The sequence below is a fragment of the Rhodamnia argentea genome, chromosome 3, assembly GCF_020921035.1.
Source record: "Rhodamnia argentea isolate NSW1041297 chromosome 3, ASM2092103v1, whole genome shotgun sequence".
In the NCBI taxonomy this organism is placed as follows: domain Eukaryota; kingdom Viridiplantae; phylum Streptophyta; class Magnoliopsida; order Myrtales; family Myrtaceae; genus Rhodamnia; species Rhodamnia argentea.
This window is the reverse complement of record NC_063152.1, coordinates 12,797,723-12,825,095: the sequence shown is the minus strand read 5'-3', so window position 1 is coordinate 12,825,095 and position 27,373 is coordinate 12,797,723. Positions and strand designations below refer to the sequence as shown.

Genomic DNA, 27,373 nt, shown 5'->3' with positions numbered 1-27,373 from the left:
GGGGCATCTCTGCCTGACTTTGTGAAGTTCAACCATGTACAGTGAAGGTGCCACCGCAAAAGTCTGACACAGAACCCGGCATTATGCAGTTGAAGTACTGAGAATGAATTCCGGACAAAGAAAAGAGTGCTAAAACTTTTGGGATGAAAATTCTCTGCATTAGTGAGTGTCGTTTGGTAGACAGCAATGTGGAGTAAAGAAAATTCTCTGCATTAGGGAGTCTCAGTTGCGACCGCTAAGTGGCCTTTCCTTCCAATCTTTCCTCCAAGAACCTTCCTCTGACAAAAAGATTTTAGATTGAGCGGTAAATCCAGTTGTTACCTACTCAGATTCATGCTGATCTTATATACATTTATTCTTGTTATAGTGTCAGAGGACTTTCTCCTGAGAAAGTATCTCGTGAAAGAGTAAAATGAGAATCAAAACCATATGAACTTTATCACGAGCCATCAAGTTCCAAAGAACTTGATCCTGATGAATTAAGCTTCTTCAGGGAAGATGATTTCTAGAGATGGAAGCTTATCTTTAGAAAGGGCCAATAACGTTCATGGTGAAAAGGCCTTGAAAACGTTAACTATCCTGTCTGAATACTCAAATGGCAGGACGCAAGCAGAGAACAAGAGATCGTGTGCTCAGTGCCTTGAAGTTGCTCTTTGTTATGTCGAAACAACAATGCAGCTTCCTTAATCTTCGCAATTATCTTGCCGGCTGAGCATCTTGATGTGAATCTGGTTTCTCTTCTAACTAGTTTCTGAACAATGGATTGAGGTTGGCTATATAAAGTTTTAGGCTACAAACAAACCCGGCATTACTCCGAGTTATTCTTTCTGAACATATTACTAAGAAAGACTGCAAAAACAGACATTGACGAGTCTTTTCAGTGTTCATTTTACTGAAAGCAACACTGTAGGTAACTTACTTCTGTTAACTAAGCTGACCAGACATACCATTGGCTTCTGGAAAAGGGTACCAAGGTTGAGAACGTGGCAGGTTGAGAAGAGCTCGAACGCATATTCGGAGCGGCCAGGGCAACAGGCCCTTTGTCTCGCCTCTCCACAACAAGGTTTTCGGTGTCCTGATACCGAGATGGCACACAGGCACACGCAGAAGTCACTTCTCGTCTTTCAGGACCACTGAATCACTATGTATATTTACACCTACAGGTGGATGTAGAGAGATGGATCTCGCGCCCCCTGGTCTCACTGAAGGTAATGTTGATGTCTTTGGGACTAACATTGGCTTGTTCAAAAGTTGGAGGCTTGCATCCTTTCTTAAACCACTTGTTCTCGATAACTTCTGGGATCGTGATTTGCTGCTCCACGAATTCAACACAGATAAAGAGATGTAATTAACGGACATTTACGACTGGATCGATGAGAAGGGGACTAAAATCTTTTGAAACAGTCATTACATGTGGATGCACACCGGATAGCAAAGAAAGTGGCCAGCAAGAGTGAACCGTCACGGGGTTAGGATCCAGAATTCTTCTGATAAATTTCTTTGCAATTTGGCTTCGAATACCGACACCACAATTGGGAGCAAATTTCCATCTGCTACAGGTGAATCATGCGAATCAGAAGAAGACAGAAGCCTTTACCCCGGTGATAATTTAGCACTCCCGTGCAAGTTCTTAGATTACCCTTTTCTTTTTCTTATCATTCCGTCTTCACCGGACACCTGGGGATATACAGCAGATGACCAGAACGACAAATCACTGATAATTGAGACTTGGAAGGTGTAACGTGGTTTGTTGCGCAGTTGAAAGTGGGTATAGATCAGAAAGACAAGGAAGGAGACAGAAGCCTTTTCCATCTGTTCATACAGTGCCATGAGATTGGATTCTTCAAATGACAAGGCAACTCCAGCTCGCACATCGAACAAACGATGACAAAACCTCCGGAGCGACATAGTCCGGCGTTCCACATGTTGTATGAAGCGGTATCTTCCTAAACAAATGAACGCAAAGACAAGTCGATTCCTAGACCAGTTACCGTGAGTATCTTACCAAATGGTTTCCCAGTTTCCTCGGACCTCAAAAACATAACGGGAAAATTATCAAAAAAATCATCAATTTATTTGTGTCAATTCAGTTTTAAGTTTTTGTTTTTTGCCAATTGAGTCCTAATTTTTTTTGCAATTGTACCAACTCAATCCATTTGACTGGCCAGCAATTTTTAATAGTATTTATATTTTTTAACTAATTTTTTAAATAATTTTTACTGTATTTTTGTCTTTTCTTTTTTTAGGGTTTGGACCCGTAGCGAGGGCTCTCGACCCTCGGCCGGCCACATCGAGGGTTTGCGGCCCTCACCAACCGAGAGCAGGGGTTCGCAAGCCCTCGATCGAGGGCCAATAGGGTTACTGGTGCAAACCCTAAAAAAATAAAAGAAAAAAAAAGAAGGAATTTTTTTTAAAGAATGAAAAAAAATTAAAATATTATTAAAAATAATCACATCGATGCCAGCCAACCAAATTGCAAAAGGTTTATGACTCAATTAGTAAAAAAAATATTTATGATTGAATTGGCACAATTACAATAAGTTTAAGACTTGTTTGATAGTTCTCCCAATAAATAGTTTATGCGAAAAGTGGTTAAAACATGGTTCCCTCAAAATAGAAAATGTCTAATTAGTAAAAAATATATATTTAACGAATGTCTTTTTTTTTTTTTTTTGGGTCATAAAAGAATGTCTTGTTCACATGAACTCATTTTTCCAAATCAAAAATCTTCTCTATAAATCAGACGTGATAAAGTCGATTTTGGAAGAAATACAATAAGAAAGTCCTTAATGAACGTAAAGAATGAAAAAAAAAAATTTTCTGTCAAAATGGTTATACGAAAAGAAAATGCTATGCATGCTGATGGACAGTGACCATAATATGCTAATAAGATGCATTCAATTGGCCACTTAACTAATTAGCTATTTATTGACCCCTCCAAAAAAAAAAAAAAACTCTAGAGTTTCTAGATTTGTTCATTCCGTGGTGGAATTTGGGCTCCAGGGTCAAAAAGGGGAAGTCTGCTGGTCTAGGCACATGGTAGAGCCAAAACTCTAGCTTCTCAAGCTAGAAGCTACTATCCGACCAAAAAAAAAAAAAAAAAAACGCTAGAAGCTACTTAGAGCATGTTTGGTAATGTTTCTGTTTCTCTTATTTTGTTCTCCGAAACAAAAAAAAAAATCAGAAACATGTTTGGTAACGCAAATGATTCCGATTCAGCTTCCAGAAACAATTTTGGACCAAAAATAAGAATAAAAAAAGTTGGTTATAAAAAAAAAACACTTTTGAGAATAAAAAAGGCAACGATAGTTTTTTCTCACTTTTGTCGGGCGCTTGCAAGGCGTGGGCCAAGTCAACCCGACATAATCCATATAATTTTTTTAATTAAAAATTTCAGAAATTAATAAAAAAATCAAAATTCATAAAAAAATTCTAAACAAAATCAAAAGAAATTTCAAAAATTTCAAAAAAATTCTCAAAAATTAGGAGATGGGTCATTTTGACTAGCCAATCGTATTTTTGATGATTTTGCCTTTATTTTGCCCCTCATGGGCAAATCGTTCCAAAAAAATCCCCAAAAGTTCGAAAAAATCTTAAAAAGTAGGAAATTGTTCCATTCAATTGGTCTATCTTGTTTTTAGTGATTTTGTCTTTCGATTTTTCCTAAGCCATGCCTGATTTGTTGTCGGAGTATCATGCTGCATTAGTGACCATCCGCATGGCATCCAAGGGTAAAATTGAGACATCTATGTGGCATAGATGGAATTTATTCATTATGAGAAATAAAAGATAATCGTAGTCACATCTCTCATCCTTGGCATATGCATAACCTCAAGAGAAACATGCGAAAACAACAATTTTACCGTATTATCCTTTCAATGAACAAATCTGAAGCATCCCTATTTTGGCCAAAAAATTTCATAGTGTAAGAGGATCGCAATTGTGGGGTCTAAAGAAAGTCTTCAAATGTAATTATGTAATTATTTGATTTAAATGACAAATTGAGAGGAGAAATTACATCCCAAAATAAAAAATTTATGTAGTTACCAAACGCGTTTCTATTTTTAGAACATAAATTTCATGCAGTTACCAAACGCGTTTTAATTCTTTAAAACTTATCTAGGAAACAGAATTAAAAAAATTGATTCTAATCAGAATCACTTTTTTGAAACAGAAACGTTACCAAACAAGCCTTTAGAGTCGGGGCTAGTGTAAGAGAGAAGAGAATGCATTTATGAGATCTCAATGTTGCCGCATCAAACAATGAGAGCCCAATGACAATAGTTGATCGGTTAGTGGGCAGAGCCATCGGGCAAAGAATTCTATCATTCATGGACTGTCGCTTGGGTGGGATATAATCCTATTTTCAATTTCAAGGAGGACTAGGCAAAAGAGCCTCCCGTTCCATCGACAAATTATTTTTATTCATATAATTTTCAAATTTGTGGAGCTTAAGCTATTGATGAAGGCATAGCGTGAACATATCTAATTGGGATGTCAAATGGGGTCCGGAAGGATTTAAAGTGAAGACCTCATCTGTGAGATTTTTTGGGACCACCAACTACTCCAAAAACTTAAGTTTTTAGATTAATACATGGTTTGATATTTAAATATTTGATCATAAACTTTCTCCAACATCACATATTTCACACCAGAAGGACTACAAAAAAGGTATTTGGCAAAATTCAAAAGCGTGACAATTTTTTTCCCCATTTGTGGAAGGAGAAAACATGTTCATAAGAATGAATTCTACGGGCATTTGTGCTATAATATAAGGTAAAAAAAAAATGATTTTTTCCTATCATTTTTTTCTCATTTATGATATCAAAAGGGAAAACAGTTCAATATGCAATTATAATAGATGGTCCGGTTGAATTGATATCTGCTTCTAACTTGTAATTATTTGTAAAGTACGTGAAACTCGCGATTTTATTTTTATCTTTACTCTAACTCCTGAAATCTTGCAATTTTTATATGCAAATGCTTGCATAAATTTTCCTTAATTTGCTGAAACTCAATTGATATTTTATGTTTAATTTTTTCGACGAGAAATCCTATATAGAAGGGGTAATGACATCAATAGTTCATGAATTTTTGCTCACTATTCAATGTCATTTCCAAACTATTAACTTTTTCTCATTAAATGCCATTCTTGAACTTTAAAAAGGAAAAAAAAAAAAAAAAGATTCGGAGTGGCCATTCCGTCAAAATCATTCATGAAATATGTTAACGTAGATCGAATAGTTTATTTAGTTACCGACTTATCCTTATGTTGTTTAATTTCCTCCTCTTACGTTGTTCATTTGTTCAATCTAATCTCCGAACTAATTTTTTATTCTCTCTCAATTGTTCCATGTCAATTTAGTTTAGATCCAACTGAAAAATGTTTTTTAATTATGTCACAAGAGTTAGACCCAAACACAGCATATTAATATGTTCGATCACACAATAAAAAAATATTTAAGATATGAACCCTCATAAAATGCTTACTTGTGTTTACAGGTTGTATGTACTTTTATGTGTATATAAACTTCTTATGTTAACACAAGCAACATTTTAAATTGTTTAATTACGAGTCAAAGCGCGGTAAGCAAGTGAAAGAGCCAATTAATAATCCTATACAACGGTCATCGAGGTTTATTTGAACAGCATTTAACAATCGTCACCGTGCTCAAGCGAAGATTGCTAGAGGGAGAGCCACAAATAATAGGACGAATCTGGACGACAAAAAATTTCCAGAATGCAATTGAACAAAAAATGAAATGTTAGTAGCTATTTTCGAATTTCATTAAATCTCTTATGGAAGGACCGCATTGAATAAAAATTATAGAAATTCGGGAACAAAATTGATAAAAATGAATTTAGGAATGAGATTGGCCAAAGTTCGAGAACAAATAATGTTATTACTCCTATGTCGAAGTCAGAAGTAGTCTTTCGGTGCTTCCCGACCAAATTTGGTACGCTTGGAGCATTAGTAGGTACCTTTCAAATAAAGTTTCGAATTTGGTCCACCATGATAATTGTCAGGATTCTCTTAACCTATCTATGATGCAAGCACAATTCCTGAAAAACCTCCTAACTTCAAGTTCAATCCCAAATTTATCTCGAACTTTTTTTTTTTGTCTCAGAAAAAACATTCAACCTTAGTTTTTTTTTTTTTTGGGCATTCAACCTTAGTTCAGTCCCAAATGTGTCCTCAATTTTGTTTTGTCTAAAAAAATCACAAATTTTCATTGCATTCTCAAATCTATCCCTCACGATTCAGTCACAACTTGATGTGACATTTACACATCGATAAAAAAAACCCACATCAGCAAATCAATTGGACTATAGGTACGGACCGATATGGCATTTCCACGTGGATGACAAGCTCACACCCAATAAAGAAATTCTCCAAAATGAAGTCGTTATCGGATATGAAAATTAGGGACGACTAACGGCGATTTTTGGATAGAGGACTAATGGGGCAAATTTGAGATTAGAGTAAAACTGGGTGATTTTTCTTAGACAAAAAAAGTTCAGGATAAATTTGGGATTGGGCCTAAAGTTTAGAATTTTCTTTTTGAGAAAAAAAGTTCGGAGCAGATTTGGGATTGAAGCTAAAGTTGAAAGTTTTTCCTTTGACAAAAAAAAGTTTGAGGCATATTTGAAATTTGATCTAAAATTAAGTTTTTTTTTTTTTGAAAGTAGACCTTATGATGCATTATCTATTTACCCTCTTATACGAAAAAAGGGATCATAAGGCTATACCTCAATTATATTAAGAGAATAGGTTTTTTTTATATAGTTTTGATTTGATAACTCTTCTATTTCAATAACCCTTTGCAGTGTCAAAGATTACTCTTTCAAATTACGACACGAGTTCGGTGTTCCACGTCAAACACGTGAAATTTTAAGCGATCTTGCTCATACTCTACTAAAATTTTCACCCCTCATGGAAAATAAAATGGGCACATTTCAAGATCCAATAATTAAGATGCAAAGAAAGGATTCGAAATTTGGGTCGGAGTTTCAAAAGACAGTAATAACCTTACCTACACAAAAATTAATAGAAAATAAAAAATATGTCCATTCTCTTTTCGAATTTAGATAATTATAACTTCGATCTCGTCACTATTTCATAATTTAATATAAAGTTGCTCTCATCAAGTATCAATCAATTTTTTTTTTATCTCCCGATTTGACCTAACTTAAATCTTCAACATTTCGAAAAATAAATAAATTAAAATTAAAATCAGTTTATTGAAAAAAAATGATATTGATTAATGTGCTCTGTGCTTTTTCTTCAAGCTGATTAAAGAAAACGAAAGAAAAAGGACAGAACCCCCTGTCACCCCCTCTCTCTCTCTCTCCAGCAAAACTCACCACTTCGAGCGTCGAAGCTGCGGTGGCTGCGCCGACAGCTGCCGCCTCCGGTCGCCGGCGACTTCGAAGTCCTCCAGTCGTACGATCCTTGACAGCCATCGCGGCGATTGAGGTTTGATTCGAGCCTGCCGATATCCGTGCCCTCAACCTATTGCGTTTCTTCTCTTTTCTCCGCTCTTCTTAACTAAATTTACTATCTTTGCAATGATATTGACCTAATTAGTCGGGTAGTCCCCCTAGCGATGTTAGCTCCAATGTTTCGTTGGAATTCGATGCTTCTGTCACCTTATTGTGATGATGGTTTTGTGTTCGAGTCAATAGTTGGTCTTGGGTAGTAGTTGGCTTCTTGGAGATCAGGGTTCGCGGCTATGTTCTTCGATGTTTGAGCTTAACTATCTGCTAATTCGTCTCCCTTAATAGTAGATGCTGCGAAAAAGGGGAAATTACTGTTAATTTTCAGAAACGATTGATGAAGCATATAGGGATGCAGCATTAGACGGGTCGTCATCATACCTTTGATTCTCATCCATCTGCGTGCCTGCTTGGATCCACGTGATTTGATGTTATAGGAATACTAGTATTATAGACATTTGGCTGTATTAACTGTGGTTTTCTGTTAAGCAGCCAAATGCCCTGCTGGCAAAGGCTGAGAAGAGATTGTACAATCCACTATTGCTCCGAGTCGCCATTGCTGCATAATTCCAACAGCTAGAATGTTCTCTTAACCATAAGCCTAGTTGAACATTTGGAACCAACCTTGACCAACTTTTCTTCACCTGTTTTGAGTTTTTCATGTGTGGTATTGTAGTGTAGCGGTGACTCTTAATTCAACATAAATAAATGTCAGTGTGGAATCAGGGAAAACACTATTTCTGTCTCAGATTCTGGGTGTGTGAGGTGTGTGAGGCACACTTCGAGATTTTTAGCTGCTTCAAGGTAGATACATTGACTTTGCACTGTACAAGTCTAGGTTTTGCAGATCCTGCATTCAAGCATCAAAAATATGAATGCAAGTGTCAAGCATGTTTGCACTCGCTTTCTAGACTTTTGTGCTTTATGTTAATCTAATGACTCTGTGGCAACTTTATGTACTTTTCCCTGTATGCACCCGATTGATTTTATATTTGCATTGCTAGTGCCTGCCAGTCTGCTTCCAGTAATTCTCTACATATGTCAGACTGCTACAGATGCATGTGAGTTTAATTTAAATAAAATTTCAAGCCTTCTCTTATTGTTTCCTTTTCAGGATGGAGCCAACCTTTGTGGTTGTTTAGCACATATTGTCAAACCAACTTTTGGTTGGAACTGGTAGCTTGTGGAATGATACCTTTGGCCTGGCCTTATAAATTCCTCCGCTGAAAGAAATCTAAATTGAAACCATCCTTTCGACTCAGTCATGCAGTCAGCTTGTCAGCTTCATTCACCCTTGTTCTTTTGTGACAGTAACAGGTATACATCTCATCAGGCATTTGAATTTGCTAGTTATGTTTTGTGCCTGATATTTACTTTTTTGAGCATATTGCAGTAGTCGAAATATACAACTGCACAGATGGATGCAAACAAAAATACCAAATTCGATTCAGCTTGTCAAGAAACTTAAAATCACAAAGGGTATCCCGTGTTATAAATTCATCTTGCCCAGGGAAGAGACTAAATTGGCTGCTGTTCCCAATACAGACGATGGCCACCTTTCCGTTTCTACTTTGGGAGAAGAAGCAAATAACAATAATGCATTCTTCGTCGAAGTAGACACTTGGTTTAGCAAATGGTCGCCTCCTAGGTATCTGTGGAGGGGGTTATCAGTTCTTATTCTAGCAGGACAGGTAATTATCCGGACAATGAAGGGGAAACTCCACTGGAGGAATACTCTGCAACAGTTGGAGAGAGTTGGTCCGAAATCAGTTGGAGTTTGCCTCTTGACTTCTGCTTTTGTAGGCATGGCTTTCACCATTCAGTTTGTCAGAGAATTTACCAGGTTGGGATTGAATAGGGCAGTTGGCGGGGTATTGGCCTTAGCTTTCTCCAGGGAGCTCAGTCCTGTTGTAACATCTATTGTCGTCGCTGGACGCGTTGGAAGCGCATTTGCTGCGGAGTTGGGGACTATGCAGGTATCTGAGCAAACTGACACCTTGAGAGTTCTTGGCACAAATCCTGTGGATTATTTAGTCACTCCAAGGGTGATTGCTTCTTGTGTTGCATTACCATTTCTGACATTAATGTGTTTCACGGTGGGGATGGCATCAAGTGCCCTCCTGGCTGATAGCGTTTATGGTGTTAGCATTAATATTATCTTGGACTCGGCGCAAAGAGCTCTTAGACCATGGGATATCATAAGTGCAATGATCAAGTCCCAGGTTTTTGGAGCAATTATATCTATCGTTAGCTGTGCTTGGGGAGTCACTACCATGGGAGGGGCCAAGGGCGTGGGCGAGTCGACGACTTCTGCTGTGGTCATCTCACTTGTCGGTATATTCATTGCAGATTTTGCACTCTCTTACTGTTTCTTTCAGGGAGCAGGGGATTCATTGAAGAAGTTGTGAGGTGGCATACCTTGTACTTGGACAAGTACTATGGTCATAACCTTTATAGTTCCTTGTCATTTTCGTTTAATTTGTATATTTCCGTCTACTTTTAGGAATTTTGGAGTGTGATTGTTGCTGTATCCTGTTTATTAAAAATACATTATGCCTTTAATCATCTCATAGATTTCCAAGCTTTAAGGTAAGGGGGTGGAGGGTAAAATACAAGATTCGATTTCTTTTCTCAAGTGTGTGTGTTCATATATTTGGGGTGCTTATCTAAATGGGGTGAGCGCTTTTCTCTTTGTTTTCACCAAAATGAGGAAGGCACTTTAAGAAGTATGCTGTTAACTCCATGTGTTAGGAGTCGACGTGAGCTCTCTGATTGTTAGATTCTTTACTTACTGCTGTTACCCTTTTACTTTAGGTAGGCAAGTTGCGACTGCAAGCTCCATTATAGTTCTTAGCTTTAGATTTATTCTAAGCATCTCGTAGCTTAATTAATTGATCTGTGGAGTTAAAAGTGCTTTTGCGCTTGTTGATGTTTTGGTATATATTCAAGATTTCTAGATTCTTATTGATCATTGTGCTGCATCCATTTGACGAGACATTTAGCTGTTGGACGATTTAAAAGAACATGAAAGATCCATCCTTTTCATTAGGCGTATGTAGAAGAGTGATGATTTCTTCTTGAGTATTAGTCGGAACCTGGAACTATAAGTATTGCTTTCCATTCTAAAGCCCACATCATTAAAGAAAGTAAGAAGACGACCTCCACTTAATTGGGCAATCACTTTCAACCCTAATGTCTAGAGAGGGGTTAAACGCTAATATTGTCCACTAATCTAAGGTGAGTCATGCTGTAACCGGTTAATTCACCTTTGGGATTTGGTCCCCTTCCATCATGTTAGGGCTCACATGGTTCTAGTTAGATGGTCATTTTTTGCTCATCCTTAGTCATTCTTGTGTGTGTATAATGCAATTGAGTTAATATAATGGAAAGAAACCAGACAAACGTGCATATATAATCTTTCTTGTATTTCATACAAAGATAATCTTCATGGGTAGATGGAAACTGAATGATCTTCTATGGTCTCGTAGAATAATTTGCTCTTTTATTTCTGCTCAATATATGGAAAAAATTAATCTGTTTCGTATTAGCTTGCTCGTGTCAAATGTCCAGGTGGAATTTGTAACTTTTACTGAGAATAATGTCGGAGCGGTAGATTGATTTTTCTTTGAAACCTTCACACATTACCAACACCAGGACTCGTTAAGTCATTATTGAATATTAGTAACCGAGCAAGATAAATGCTGAAACTCACCCGTTCATTAAGTTCTTAACTCGTAGTTGACGTTAATTAGGAGATAATAATCACTTCAATTATGAACCTATTCTCTGTTCGGGTAATTGCTGTCGATAAGGGGTTAGTTGCGCAAGGAGCCCCAACATGCGTAATATGGCTTCATTCATAGCGTCTCTCCTCCTCCTCGCTGTCCTAAAGCAATCGGCGGCGGCTTCCGGCATTTCTAGTTCCGATTCGTCTCCTGTCGACGACTTGCTTCTGTCGCTCAAAACCCCGCTTTTTGCAGCCACCGACATCTTGACCGTTCTTGAGTCTGCTAACCGGGCTGACATTGTTGAGGAAAAAAGAGGCACTCTCGAGGCCTGCGAGGAGCTCCACCGGATATCTATCTCGAACCTGAAAGAATCACTCTTGGAGATTGCTGACCTGTCCAAGGTGAGGGGCCTCCTCAGCTCGGTCCTCACGAATCATTGGACATGCCTAGAGGGACTCCGGTCAACCTCGGGACCGCTCAAGGATGTCCTGGAAAGTTCCTTTCGCCATTCCTACGAGCACGTCAACGCGTCACTCTCTGTTGTCTATAAGGCAGAGTTGCTGCAAGAACCGAGACGTCACCGGAGGCAGATGAGCTCCGCAGAGTGGCTGTCTAGGAATGACCGCTCACTCTTGGAGGCCCCCATTACAAGCTTTCATCCTCGGAAGGTGATCACCGTGGCTGCAGATGGAAGCGGGATGTTCAGAACCATATCCGACGCGATTAGGTTGGCCGTCCCGGATAACAGTAATCGCAGGACAATAATTCATATCAAGAAGGGAGTTTACCGTGAGCTTTTGCGGATTCCGGCCCATAAGACGAACATCTTCTTGGTAGGAGACGGAGACAGCCGAACCATCATCACCGGGAACCGAAATTATGTGGACGGGTGGCAGACTTACCAAACGGCAACCGTTGGTAAAATATCTCGTGTGACATGGGAATATCATCCTCTTTTCTCAATAAGAAGTCTTCAGAATTCTTAATACACACTTTGGCTTCGTTTTCCCGACAGGCATTTCGGCTCGAGGATTCATGGCGAGGGACATCACGTTCGCGAACACGGCAGGACCCACCAAGCATCAAGCTGCTGCGCTCCGAGTGAACGCGGATTTTGCCGCGTTCTACCATTGTGGCATCCATGGCTACCAGGACACGCTGTACGCGCACTCGGGCAAACAGTTTTACCGCGAATGCAACATCTCGGGAACAGTCGACTTCATATGTGGCGATGCTTCGGCTGTCTTCCAGTCTTGCCGGGTGATATCGAAAAGGCCATTGCCCCAGCAATTCACTACTGTCACGGCCCAATCGAGACAAGTGCCAACCCAAGACAGCGGTTTCTCCCTTCACAGGTGCTCCATCCTGGCCTCCCCTGGCTTGGCCTCCTCTCGTGTGAAGAATTACCTGGGGAGACCTTGGCAGGCTTACTCTAGGACAGTGATCCTTGACTCCTACATCGGTGGACACATCGACCCTGCTGGTTGGTCGCCCTGGAATGATAAGGGAGTTCCCGACACCTTGTACTACGGCGAGTACAAGAATCGTGGCCCCGGTTCGACCACTGCTCGTAGAGTCCGCTGGCGCGGCTTTCACGTCATGAGTTACCGAGACACTTCACCTTTCATGATCTCCCCATTCATTTGGGCAGATAAGTGGCTGGCATCCACTAGGTTCCCCTACGATACTACAATTTGAGCTTCGACATCTAGGTGTTTTGAAATTTAGAGTGATGGTTCCGGTTTAGTGATCTCTGGAAAAATAGGTTAGAATTAACATGGTTGCTTTGTCCATAACTCTTGTAGGGTCTCGGAAGGTTTTCGCTATAGTCTCCTGAATTTGAAGAAGTCAGCTTGTTTAGTCAAAGATGCCAGCAGCATCAGGAAACAAAATAATCCGAGCACCGACGGGTCATATATCTCGCAATGACTTAAGATGATTGCGATATAAAGGAAACTTGCGGAGTAGTTACTTCTCATCCGAGTTACCGGTTAATTTGATTAAAAGGATTTGCGTCCTCCCAATTTAAGGGCTAATGTATACGCCTGAATATGATCCAGAACATCATATTTAAATTTTCCGCTGTCCATTTTGTGATTTTAAAAGCTCTTTCTTTCCAAAGAGAACAAAGCAAGAAAGAGTATCTCAGCCAAATATGATTGTTGGTCCAATCCCTAACCCCCGTTAATCCATGGGAAAAGTACCAAAAAAGTTTTAAACCTTTCGCATTGGTACCAATTTAGCTCTTAACTTTTACATTGATATCCATTTAGGGTGCGTTTGATTTGGATTTTGTGAAAACCCTTTGGGAAAAGGCAGAGGCCTTTGGCCTAAAAGGATTTGTTGAAATGCAAAGACTGTTTGGTAAGCTATAATTGAAATTTGCTTTGGGAAGGAACTTTGGGGAAATGTTGTTTGATAAACATATATGTGAAAAGTAATCAATTTAAATTTTTAAATTTTACTTGTTTAAAATTAAAATAAAAAACAATAACGGCAACTTTTATATTTTCATGTTGAGTGTAATGCAAAAGACACATATTAACAAATTAGTTTTTATTTTTTTGGTCAAACTATTAACAAATTAGTTAGAATCTTCCAATTCTTTTTAAAACACCAAAGACTCACTCAATTTCTAAACAGCGCAAGGAATGGGCACGGTTGAACACTTCTCGATTACCCGTATGGAAATTTTAATTAAGTGATGACACAATAAGCTTTTATAATAAGTTTATAATAACCGAAACTTCGTGTAGAGTCGATCGGGACAAGCACAAATAAATATTGCACATGTAATTCTACCGGAAGCTTCGCAAGTACTTTACATAAAATACTATTAAACCAAAAGATAAAAGAAATTAATCGATCGGAAGGATAAATTGCAATACCGCATATCGTGAGAAAGGTCATAATGACCAACCCACAAATATATATATATATATATATATATATATATATATATATATATATATATATATATTGGATCAAATCTCAAAAGCAAACAATTGATCTTTGCTAAACTAAGTTCAACCCGCCAAAAGGGAACGAAGAAGACAACAACTCATGAAATGTCATGCCTCTTCAGTGATCATTTCAACTTGAAAAGGTTATTACAACAACCTAAACACTCATTATTCATTGAACTCAACTCCCATGTCTCTACATAAATCCAAAAACACAAGAATGTCTTGATTCTTCTTGTTCCCATCCCGAGTTTGAGAGGAGAAGAGTGAGACCGAGCATTGGGCGGGAGGGAGGCAACAAAGAAGAGATTCGGAAGAAATTTAGGGTTTTTGTTTTAAAGGGGTAAGTTGGGAATTATGATGGTTGAGCGAGGATGAGATGGGAAATTGTAAAATTTCATTAACCCCAAGCCTAGCAGTATGCCGAGAAGCCAGAGTGCCAAAGCTAGTGGGAGGCTGCCTTGAGCTGAAGGCCCTTTTAGGATACTTGGAAATGCTAACATTCTCCAAATTTGTTTTCCATAATACTTACCAAACACACTTGCTTTTGCCTAGGCCCCTTTAGAGGTCCAAAGAGCCTTGTAAATGTGGTTCCCAAATGCAGCCTTAGTCCTTCCGGCCAAACTTAGCTGGAAAAGTCTGACATGGATTCCAAGTCGGTGCTAGCCAAGACCGACATGGACACTAAAAATGGAAAATGACGTTGTTCCCTTAAAAAAATTTGATTGAAAATTTTTCTTACCTAAACGACTCTCTTCAACCTAAATGATCACTCTTCTGCTTCCTTTCGTGCTGTTATATTTTAACTTTGAAATAAAAGATAAAGGGTGGTTTGGACCACAAACTTTTGTTTTAGGTTTTTCTTTTAGAGGGGCTATAAAAGAGATATGTTGCGTATTATATTGTAACGCTTGCTTTAGTTTTTGCCCCGAGCTTTTCGCTTTTGTACTGAAACCTTTTGTTTTTCACTTCTCTTGCTAGATCTTTACATCTTTGATTGTACACTTGCACTCGTTATTGAAGATAGTGAAACCCTTCTCTCTCCACATGGTTTTTCCCATTTTGGATTTTTCACGTATATCGTGTCTTGTGCGCTTTTTGTTTTACTTTCATCCTTTGCTATTTCGCTCTTGAATTCACACATGTCTTAGTGTTTTTCACAACAAATTGGTATCGGAGCGAAGGAATTTCGATCTTTTGTTCAAGATGGCATCTATCAAGTTCGAAGTGGAACCCTTCGATGGCCAAAACAATTTTGGGCTATGGAAGATCAAGATGAACACATTGTTGCTTCGGGAAGGTTCTATTAGAGCCTTGGATGGGAATTATCCTAACAACATGACTATGGCAAACATCGAGGAGAAGGAAGAGAAGGAGCACAACACCATCCAATTGTCATTGTCCGACAAGGTGCTTCGTGAAGTTGCCGATAAAAAAAGGGCTTTAGGATTGTGGCAAAAGCTAGAGAGTCTCTACATGAAGAAATCTTCTACGACGAGATTCTAGAGAGTCTCTACATGAAGAAATCTTCTACGACGAGATTATGTTTGAAGCAGTGTCTTTACACGCTAAAGATGCAAGAAGGTACTCCTATCCAATAATATTTAGATGAATTTAATAAAATCATAATGGATATAAAAAATCTAGATTTGAAGTTAGATGATGAAGATCAAGTCTTAATTGTGTTATACTCGCTACCGAACTTGTATGAGAATTTCGTGAATTCTATGTTGTATGGAAGAAAATTCATAACCTTTGAGGATGTGAAGGCCTCACTGAATTCCGTGGAGATGCATACAAAGTTGAATGCGAGTATTAGTACGGACAAAGCTAATGTGTAGCATCCCGAAAATCAGCTCCCTAAGTTAATTGTTATTTTAACTATAATGGGTCGACTACTACCATAGTGGGTTGTAATTAAGACTGATATACCCTTTTCCAATAAATGTTCTTTTTAGAACATACCATCCGATAATGTTATGAAAACCCTATATAGTGTGGCGAAAGTTCATTTCCCCATATAAAGGTCATTTTGGATATATTACGAAAGGTGTTCGTAATAAGTTATATAGGGAACGATCGACTAGAAAAATGTGTGATGTCACATATCATTTGGACGATCAAATTTTTGAGAATTTTATCTTAGAAAATTCATCTATCCTAAGTCTAAGACCTACAGTTCAAAACTTTCGAAATATACGCAATGTGGCGCGGCTAATTATTCAATCCTAGGGGTGGATTATTTTCTTAGGATTCAGCCGAAGAATTGCATCCACATTAAATCCACAACCTATTGATACACGGCCTAATATGTGTGTGACACGACCAAGATCTAGAGGGGAGTAATATCACATGGAATTAGCTAGGTGGTGGGTGGCAATGAAGGGATGGCCGTGTGCAATGAATGAAGGGGAGGTAGAGTTGCTTTGCACATGTGGTAATAGAGTGTGAAGAGTGGAGTTGCCATTTGGCAAATACCTTCTAAGCTTCACCAAGAATGTGATGATTGGGAATATGGGGAAAGGAAACCCACGATTTCCCCCTTAGCTTCATGCAATTTGCCCGGCAATAATTAAAAGAGAGAGAAAGTTTCTCAAATTGGATTTTCTTAGTACTCTTGAGTGACATCCTCCTGGCCAGCTCTCCATGAAGCCTTGTTGATGTCGAAGTCCGCATGGCCCCAGTGGTTTATAGGTTTGTGTCGGTGTTCCTAGTAATCGACCGACAGCATGAGGGCCCCATCCCTCACGATCTCTTCGATGGAGGTGATGACGACGACGCTGCCGACGGTGGAGCTGTTGGAGGAGGGTTGCCGCAATGGCAACCTAGGTGGGGAAGGAGTGGCCGAGCATGTTTTTGAGAAGATCTAAGACTTGGAGCTGGAGTTGCAGCATTTTGACTTATGGATGGTTAGGGGGTGTTTTGTTTGTACATAGGAGGGGTTAGGTAACCCATAGAAACCCCAGGTTAACCATTTTTACGAAGATATGTCAGCTAATGTAATCACCTAAACTTATGTTTGTATATATCCAAGGTGGCATGATGGTTTATGTGTGACTATTGAGTATTAACTTGCTAATTTCACTTAATTCGAAATTGAGTTCTTCCATTATGTGACAATATATGTACAAGACCAATCTTAATAGTTATACGTGATGACTTGGGCGTTACGGCTCTACTAGTAGTACTCGGATTGTTGTGCTACATGATGGCTTAGTTGTTAGGGGAAGGTCGAATCATTGGGATAGACGCAATAATAGTAAAGTGCATTCGAAGTCTAGCTTAGGCCAAGACAAGAGAAAAGTTGAGTATCACTATTGTCACAAGTTCAGACACTATAAAAACAAGTGTCCTTTGCTCAAGGCTAAAGGGAAAAAGTTAATGGAGAGCTTTGATTTGGCTAGTCCGGTGAAGGATAATAAGTCTGCTAATGTAGATAATATTTTTACTATTTTATCTTCAGATTGTCGTGTAAACAATGAATGGATTTTGGTTTCGGCATGTTCATATGATATGTTCCCAAATAGAGGGCTTAAATACACCCCAAGTGCCATAAGTTGTGTACGGCGCTCACTTTAGTGCCAAAACTTTCAAATCGATCACTTTAGTGCTAAGTTTTTGTAACTTCGATCACTTTAGTGCCAAAACTTTCAAAACGATCACTTTAGTGCTAAGTTTTTGTAACTTCGATCATTTAAGTGTCAACTTCTTTTAAAAACGATCACTTTAGTGTCAAATTCACCGAGCCACGTCATCTCAAATATTAATAAAAAATAACACGTGTCGAATTTTCGGCAAGCCACGTCGCCTTTGGCACTAAAGTGATCGTTTTTAAAAGAAGTTGGCACTTAAGTGATCGAAGTTACAAAAACTTAGCACTAAAGTGATCGATTTGAAAGTTTTAGCACTAAAGTGAGCGTCGTACACAACTTATGGCACTTGTGGTGTACTTAAGCCCAAATAGAGATTAGTTTCACATGTATGAGAAAGTTAGTGGTGGTTCAATTTTGATGGGCAACAATGCAATTTGTAGGATTGTGGGTGTTGATACGGTACGGATCAAATGTCATGACAAGGTAGTAAGAACTTTGACAAATGTTAGGCACATCCTAGATTTGAAGAAGAATCTTATTTCGTCGGGTAGTTTGGATTCCAGTGGATATATGTACTTCGGTAGAGGTGGAGTTTTGAAAACTTCAAAGGGCTCATTGACCGTAATGAGAGGCAACAAGAAGAATAGCCTTTACGTTACGTAGGAAAGTACCGTTGTGTGTTCTTTAAATATATCATTCTCTTCATATTCTGATAAATCGAGATTGTGGCGTATGCGGTTGGGCTACATGAGAGAAAGAGGAATGACTATCTTGAGTAGACGTGGTTTATTCTGTGGAGAGCATACCGTTTCACTTGATTTTTACGAGCATTGTGTTTATGGGAAACAACACAGAGTTAGTTTTAGTACTAGGGTGCACTCGACGACGGGTACAGTTGACTACTTCACTTCGATTTGTGAGGACCCGCATAGGTTACATCTAAAGGTGGTGCAGTTTATATTATGACATTTATTGATGACTTTTCTAGGAAAGTCCGGGTTTATTTCTTAAAGCGTAAAAGTGACATTTTTTATACGTTCAAGAAGTGAATGTTGATTGAAAATCAAACTAGCAAGAAGATAAAGCGTCTCGGAATAGATAATGGTCTTGAGTTTTATGGAGGTGATTTTAACAAGTACCGTGAAGATTCAAGGATTGTTCGACATTGAACAATTAGGTATAGACCTCAGTAGAATGAGGTGGCGGAGTGCATGAACCAAACACTTTTAGAGAGAGTTAGATGTATGCTTTTTAATGCTTGACTTGAGAAAGATTTGTGGGTTGAAGCCGTGAATACGACATGTTATTTGGTAAATTATTCTCCTTCGATCGCAATTGAATGTAAGACTCCAAATGAGATACGGTCTAGTAAACCTTCTAATTATTCTGTTTTGAAAGCATCTGGTTGTCCCGCTTATTATCATGATAAGCTTGAACCTAGAGCCAAGAAAGGTATTTTCGTTGGTTATGTAGATGGTGTTAAGGGATATAGATTGTAGTGTTCTGACCCTCAGTCCACAAAATTTATAATCAATAGGGATGTTACTTTTGATGAAAATTCTATACTTGATTAGAGAAAATTTATTGAGTCTACAGATATTCAAAAAGAGAACGTAGCGAAAAAGGTGGAATTTAGTGTCGAGTACTCACAAAGAACCTCTGAAGATGTCCCTATTAAGTCAGAAAATGACAATGAGTAACAAGACTCAGATTCAATTAAAGATAAAGTAGAAGAAGTTGAACAACCTTAGACTTTGGTTGTAAGGAGAGCTAAAAGGTAAATTAAGCCTCCCCGGATGTATGGTTTAGCTGATTTGGTAGCATATGCTCTTACATTGCTGGAGAGATTGGTGTTGAAAAGCCTTCTACATTCCATGAAGCTACTATTTGTTCTAAATCCGAGAAGTGGCTTGTTGCAATGAATGAAGAGATATAGTCTCTTCATAAGAACCAAACTTAGGATCTTGTGAAATTGCCTAAGGGCAAAATACCAGTTGGATGCAAGTGGATTTTCAAAAGAAAAGAGGGAATTCCAAGGGTTGAAGATGAAAGATTCAAGCACATTTGGTAACGAATGGTTTTAGTCAGAAAGAGCGGATAGACTTTAATAAATTGTTTTCTCCAGTTGTGAAACATAGTTCCATTCACGTGTTGCTGGCGTTAGGGGCCTTTTATGATCTAGAACTTGAGCAACTTGATGTCAAGATCGCTTTTCTACATGACAAGCTTGAGGAGACAATCTATATGTCTCAACCCAAGGGATTCGTTGTTGAGGATAAAGAAGATCACTTTTGCAGGTTGAAACGCTCATTCTATGGTCTCAAGCAATCTCCATAATAGTGGTACAAGAGATTTGTTAGCTTTATATTAAGTCATGGCTACTCGCGAAGTGCGCATGACAGTAATGTGTATTATAAGAGATTGCGTGATGGTTCTTTTATTTATTTGCTATTGTATGTGGATGATATACTTATTGCAGCGAAGGATATGTTAAAAATACAATTGTTAAAGAGGCAACTTGGCATGGAATTTGAGATGAAGCATCCTGGACTGTCAAGAAAATTCTAGGTATGAAGATTCGCAAAGATAGATAGGTTGGGAAGTTATACCTTTCGCAGAAGGTGTATATTGAGAAAGTGCTTGAACGTTTCGGCATGAATAATGTTAAATTGACAAGTACTCATTTAGTGTTCCATTTTAAACTTTCTACTTCTTTGCCACCTAAAATCAAAGAAGAGGAAGAGGAGATGTCTCAAGTTCCATATTCTAGTGCCGTGGGTAATCTTATGTACACTAAAGTTTGCACTCGTCCAAACATTTTCCAAGCGATTAGTATTATGAGTAGGTATATGGCATATTCGGGTAAAGCTCATCGGCAAGCAATGAAGTGGATTCTTCAGTATATTTGGGGTACCTTAGATGCTGGTTTGATTTTTGTAGAGGTTGTGATATAGGGCATCCAGTTGTTGGCTTCATTGATTCTAACAATGCAGTTGATCTCAACAAAATAAGATCATTAACAAGTTATGTTTTTACACTTGATGGCTCCGCAATTAGTTGGAGAGCAACTTTACATGACACAATTGCTCCATTTACCATTGAAGCAAAGTACATAGCAGCGACGGAAACAGCAAAAGAAGCTCTTTGGTTGAAGCGTTTGGTTACAAAACTTGAGATGATGCATGAGAGAGCCTCTGTTATCTTTTGCGATAACCAAAGTGCAATCCAATTGACAAAGAACACGATGTATCATGAGAGAACAAAACACATTGACATTCAATATCATTTTGCATGTAATGAGGTTGCTAAGGGTACCGTTACGGTGTAGAAAGTACCTATGGTGGATAATCTAGCAGCTATGTTGACTAAACCAGCTCCCAAATTGTCGATCACCTTTCATCCTTTGCACCACATGTTTTGTCTAGTCACTTGACACCCAAATCATTAATCGAAACCCCTATCGACCGACGCCTTCATCCATTGCCCGGCGCTTCACCTTCATCTAGTTGCCCTCATTTTCTTACTGCTTCAATTTCCATCGAGAAAGGTAATTCCCCCCTTTCTTTCTTTGAAACCTCACCAAATTTAAGGATGCTTGGTTTGCTGAATTTGTTAGTCGGGTTGGAAGGAAATGTCGGTTCGCCATGTGTAGTACACGAAATGGATAAAGTTGAGTCTGCACGGTTTGCACGATGAAATGCCAAAGTGTGTTTATTCTCTAGTAAACCGATGCCTAGTTTGTACACGAAGTGGGTGAAGTTGAGTCTGCACGCATGCACATTGTTTCAATATCGTTGAAAGCAACTTCAAAAAAACATGCATGTACATTGTTTCAATGATGTTTGGAGCTTTCAATACATGGGAGACAAGCCATCTATGCATACCCATGAAAAGTAGCTTCGCAAATAAAGCATGTGGTTAATCCCGGTATCCGGGCTTTGTTGAGGCTGAAAAAAGACTAAGTTCACAACGGGATAATTGTGCTTTCCGGGCTTGTTAAAGCAATCTATTTCCATATTTATTATACTTTAATTAGTACATCAATATGATTGAATTCACAACAGGATATCACATTAATATGCCCGAGAGAGGTATTGTTCCAAGGATGTTATTTTCACTATCCTATTGGCTCGATTATATGGTCTTCTCTTGGGGCTCCCTTTTGCCCGAGAAATCGAACTATTTTTTGCATATCGTGAATCTATGAAATACTGGACTAGACAAAAGATAATTCATTTTTCAACCGATCTAGTGTTGATAATTGTGTTGTAGAGATTGCCTATTCTATTGAATGGGACGTTAAGGGATGCTAAATGTGTGCCTTGATATGATTTAGTGCTTTTAGATTTGACTATTCATATGAGGTGCATTATGCAATTGTATGTCAAGCAATGTAAAATATGTTGAACTGTCGTTATTGAACTTCTTCACAGGTTAGGAATGCTCCAATTGGTGTTGATTCTAAAAGCATGAATTGTAATTCTCGTACAATTATCACAATCAATGAAGACATCAGCAAATTCGTTATAATCAATGATATCGGTCCCACTTATCGATAATGATACACCTGTTTTGCTATTGTAGCCCAAAATGTCCTATACAAACATCAAAGACGAAGCATAATCGATGAAGAAGATGTCATGGTTTCCCAAGAATCAAAATTGAAGAGTTGTGTCATGGGTGTTTATAATAATTCTAGGAAACGCGCCATTTGTAAATTTGAAGATGAATTATATTATGTGCTTGCCGTAAGGTGTGTTAAAAATGGTTGTGTTAGGTAATCTATTTTAGTACATTTTTGTAATACGATTTGTGCTTGTCCAAATGCGGAGTATGAGCATGAATAAAGTGAAAGTTGTTTGCAAACTCTTGTTTCATATGCAATTTGTTCCTCAATCTCAATACCAGAGACATACCATTTCATTGCAATATGTTTTGCTCATGAGTGAAGTATGATATGAGAAAAAGTCCGAGATAAAAAAAAAGTAAGATATGAGAAATAAGCAATACAATCTCACTACTTCATGAACAAACAATCACAAACCAATTTCATTGCAATAAGAGATGGTTTCCAATTGCTATACAAGCAGCCATCTAAGATGGATAATCGAAAAGTAACATCAACACATCTTCACTAAACCCATTATTACAAGAAAAAAAACAAGAAAGAGAGAAAGAAATGAGCTACGACATGCCAACACGAAATCCATCCTCACTTCCTGTCTCTTCGAGCAACTTTTGGCACTCGCACCTTTGCCTGTAGGATTCATACCAGTAGAGCCACCCCCACTACCACTTGCACCTTTGCATGTACATCTTTGAACCTGCTGTTGGTGCGTGGGACTTATGGTATGCGCCCATGCAGGCAATCACCCGCCCACTAGTAGTTATCTGCCATTTCAAATATGAAGAGTCACATCCCTTCACGGACGTAAAAAGAAACGACTCATCTCTCGTTTCTTTTCTCCGCCATTCATTCAAGAAAACACAATAGAGACAACATGCACTCTACCCCTCCCAAGATTCACTGTTGACCGACAATCAACGTCAAAGATCTTCTAAGAACGCAAAGGACTCTTAACCCGTGGCAATTAAGGTATGTCCTCGTGATATATCCTTCATGATCAGTGATTCAAGTATAATATTGGGCATATTTCCGCAATTAGATCTTAGATCCGAATAGGGATTTGTACCCTTCATTGGTATCAAAGCATTGGCTGCTTGTTTCCTGATTGATTTGTCTCAAGATTTCGCTTAATTGAGTGATGAAAGCCCTAATTGCGTCGTTATTGTTCATGCATGATTTTTTAAGTTCCATGTGTCAAAAATGCATTTTGAATATGTGGTTGAATCGGGCTTGTCGACACGATCGTTTCGAGTATTGGATCGTTGCCGCAGGCCGTCGGAGCAGGCCGCAAGCATCGAGGAGGTCCACCGCACGTGGGCTTCACGCGCCCACGTGCACGGCGCATGCCAATGGACTATTCTTGGTTTTTTTTTTGCGTTCTAACCCCGTTTTAGCTTATCCATGTTCCGATTTAATACTATTCTAACTCTAATTTTGGTTAGTCCTAATCTAGTTAGGATTAGTAATAATCCGGTTACGATTTTTAGTATTAAACCGACCCGTTGACCCGTTGACCATTGACAGTTAACCGTTGACCGTTGATAAAAAAAAAAGGAGGCTTGTTTAATACTTGAATTTGCATGTTCTTAATTACAATATGTTTGTAATAATTACATGGTTAATGGATTTCAATAATCCATTTTTGTTCCGCATTCGTTGCTGGAACAATGTTATCAAGATCAAACCCCGGGATTAAATGGGTAAGGCGAAGTGCAACAACCCCTAAAATACCAAGAACAAATGAGCAAAGATAAGCCCTAAATGCAAAGGTTGAGCGATTAGGCCAATATAGATGGGATAATGTATGTGACATTATAACCCATGTATAAAGGGTCAACAAAATGCTCCAAAAAATCATATGGGGAGGACATGAGGTATCATCTATGGATGCCTTTTATGCTTTGAGAAACTTTATCCCCGGGGAATGGCATGAGTTGCTCACTCGTGTAACAATTGAACACAACACATACAAGAAATCTATGCTACATTTCTTGCACGAGTACATAAAAATCGGGGCGGCAAAGACGTCATCACTTAGGATGAATGGATCTTTGTACAGACAATATGCACCTTAGCATATCAACGAAGGTCCTCGGAAGGGCTATCCCGGGCACCGATATGGGTTCCCAACATTATAGTCCATCCCCCTAAAGATCTGGAAGCATCATTCCCTTGTAATAAGGAAATTGAGTGGGTCGAAGTTGGAACTAGGAAAAGGAGAATAACACGTTATTGTATTTGATTTTGTTCTTATGTTAGCTTATTTTATAGTATGTTTAGCAGTTTATTTTAATTTTCGGAACCTATTATTGTCGGATGGATATTCTATTTTAGATAAGGATTTTGATTTTCGATGCAAGACATTCTATGCATACAAATATATATATCGTTATCTTAGTTATGCATTTGAGTGGGAGTGTTCATGAGTTTCTTAGTAACTTTGCATGAACACAAAATGGAATAATTGCATTGATATTAGTTTCCAATTAGAATTTTGAGATGATGATGGGGAATATAGTGAACTGTCGATTCTAAAGTCTACTATGAAACCGTATATTAGTACAGTTAAAATGCATGAATATAATGCATTTGTTGCATTCAGATAGACTTTATTAAATCATGCGAAATGTCTATATTACCCCATATTCAGATATGATGACAACGGCTTCAAAGAACATCGTGGTTGAGCTCAATAAGGGCAAAAAGTTAAACGGTGAAAATTATGAGATCTGGAATATGAAAATTCAGTATGTCTTGGAAGAGCTAGAGGCACTAGAAGCTCTTAACTTGATCATGACTGAGCCAAAGGATGGCAATACTTCACAATACGTAAGGGATAAAGAAGCCTTCATTGCCTGGAAGAAAAAGAACTCAACCGCTCGCATTACGTTGTTGAGCGGTATGGATAATGATATCATGCGAGAGTTCGGGCAGCATGAGAATGCAAAAGATATGTGGGACACATTGAAGGCTAGGTTTGGGCGGACTTACGTCACCAAGTTGAGGCAACTTACAATCAGATTCAACACCTACAAGATGCCACATGGGTATAATGTGAAGCAACATTTGAGAAAAATGTCGAACATGATTAGTGAGCTCAAGGATGCAGGTCACACATTATCCGATTAATAGCAAATGTAGTCCGTGATTCGCTCTTTACCCTATAGCTAGGAACACATGAAAGTTAACCTGACCTACAATGAGAATGTCAAGATAATCGAGGATGCTGTGCGCCACCTGGAGCTGGAAGAGGATCGTCTTCCATTGGCTAAGACACAATCCGATGTGTATTTTGCTGGTTCTAGCTCACATGGAGCTTTGGACTTCAAGCGCAAGCGTCTCGGCAAGTTCATAAAGAGAACGGGTAAAGGAGCGGAACCATCCGGCAAGAAACCAAAGTTTGAGAAGCATGGAAAAGGGAAACGTCCTGTAAAGAAAAACATTTCAAGGATGAAATGTTATAATTGTGGCAAGAAAGGTCACTTCGCTCGCGACTATGACGAGCTGAAGAAGGTAGAAACCCTTAACACACTTAAAAGTGTTAGTTATGTATCAAGTTCTGTATTTTTAACTCAATCTCATCCTTTGTGGACTGTAGACTTAGGAGCCACAGACCATGTAACCAGAGATAGAAGTGCTTTTGTGGAATTTCGACGAATTTCAAGGAGTGAAATGGATCTATGTAGAAAATAATTCTAGAGTGGAAGTTAAAGGAATTGGCACCTGCTAACTTATCAAGTGTAGTGGACGCACTTTGTTCGTGCACGATCTCCTGTATACTCCAAAGATTCGTCGAAATCTTGTCTCTATGTTGGTATTAGTCAAACTTGATTTTAGTATGAATTTCCATAACAATTGTGTGGATTTGTTGTTAGGTACAACTTTCTATGGTTTAGGTTGTTTCATTGATGGTTTTATCGTGTTGGATGTTGAAAGTACAAATATGAATGTCTGTTATTCTCTATTTGTATCTTCCAATTCTAATGAAAATGATGTGAATATTTGGCATGCTAAACTTGGTCATATTGGCCAACAAAGAATGAATATATTAGCCAAAGATAGTTTATTAGGCAATATTGAAAAATTCAATTTGTTGTTTATGAACATTGCCTAGCTGGAAAAACCACACGAAAGCCATTTGGAAAGGGCACAAGAGCTGAATTTCCTTTGCAACCGATCCATACAGACATCTACGGTCCAATGAATGTGAAAGCAAGGCATGGTACTATTTATTTCATCACATTTATTGATGATTACACTCGTTTTGGATATGTCTATCCGATATTGCATAAATCGGAAGTATTTAGTTGCTTCAAGAAATTTATGACCTTAGTGGAAAATCAGTTAGACAAGAAAATAAAAGCTTTAAGATCCGATCGAGGTCAAGAGTATCTATCTGATCAATTTAGAGATTTATGTGATGAAAAAAGAATAGATAGTCAGTTATCCATTCCATATACTCCTCAACAAAATAGAGTAGCTAAGAGAAGAAACAGAACATTACTCGAAATGGTTAGGTCCATAATGACACAAGCTAATTTGCCGATCGCCTTTTGGGGTGATGCTTTATTGACTGCTACCTATGTGCTTAACCTTGTGCCTTCAAAATCAGCCTCTTCCATCCCATATGAGTTGTGGACAGGTCGAAAACCCGATCTCTACTTTCTTAAACCTTGGGGTTATGTTGCCTATACTCATGAGTCCACTCATAAATATGGAAAATTGAGACCAAGAGGTAAAAAGAGTATCTTCATAAGATATTCAGAACACTCAAAAGGGTATGTGTTCATAGGTGAACAGGAAAGCGGAAGTGTGACTGAATTCAAATCACGAGATGTCACATTCTTAGAGAATGACTTTCTAAGAAAGGGTGAAATAGGTGAAGATTATTCCCTATTTGAAACCTTAGATCAAGGTAATGGGACAATCATATATAATGATCCAAGTGGGAGCAATGTAAGAAGT

General features: G+C 38.4%; 2 protein-coding genes and 1 pseudogene across 2 annotated transcripts; 2 read left to right on the top strand and 1 right to left on the bottom strand.

Annotated features, from left to right (window-relative positions):
* Window positions 1-574: 574 nt before the first annotated feature.
* Window positions 575-1,908, bottom strand: LOC115757337 (annotated as a pseudogene).
* Window positions 1,909-8,683: 6,775 nt separating this feature from the next.
* On the top strand, window positions 8,684-10,059 carry LOC125314331 (protein TRIGALACTOSYLDIACYLGLYCEROL 1, chloroplastic-like). Its single transcript, XM_048276356.1, has 2 exons — window positions 8,684-8,814; window positions 8,891-10,059. The coding sequence occupies exons 1-2, from the start codon at window positions 8,762-8,764 to the stop codon at window positions 9,903-9,905; spliced, it is 1,068 nt and encodes a 355-aa protein (XP_048132313.1). The 5' UTR covers window positions 8,684-8,761; the 3' UTR covers window positions 9,906-10,059.
* Window positions 10,060-11,344: 1,285 nt separating this feature from the next.
* On the top strand, window positions 11,345-12,923 carry LOC115757351 (probable pectinesterase/pectinesterase inhibitor 12). The gene is made up of 2 exons (XM_030697556.1): window positions 11,345-12,143; window positions 12,241-12,923. Exons 1-2 carry the CDS (start codon window positions 11,345-11,347, stop codon window positions 12,921-12,923), a joined length of 1,482 nt encoding a protein of 493 aa, XP_030553416.1.
* Window positions 12,924-27,373: the final 14,450 nt, after the last annotated feature.

Coding starts and splice junctions, on each gene's coding strand:
- LOC125314331 (XM_048276356.1), top strand. CDS start 8,762: ATGCAGTCAGCTTGTCAGCTTCATTCACCCTTGTTCTTTTGTGACAGT. Junction 8,815..8,890: donor TTCTTTTGTGACAGTAACAG/GTATACATCTCA, acceptor AGCATATTGCAG/TAGTCGAAATATACAACTGC.
- LOC115757351 (XM_030697556.1), top strand. CDS start 11,345: ATGGCTTCATTCATAGCGTCTCTCCTCCTCCTCGCTGTCCTAAAGCAA. Junction 12,144..12,240: donor TTACCAAACGGCAACCGTTG/GTAAAATATCTC, acceptor TTTTCCCGACAG/GCATTTCGGCTCGAGGATTC.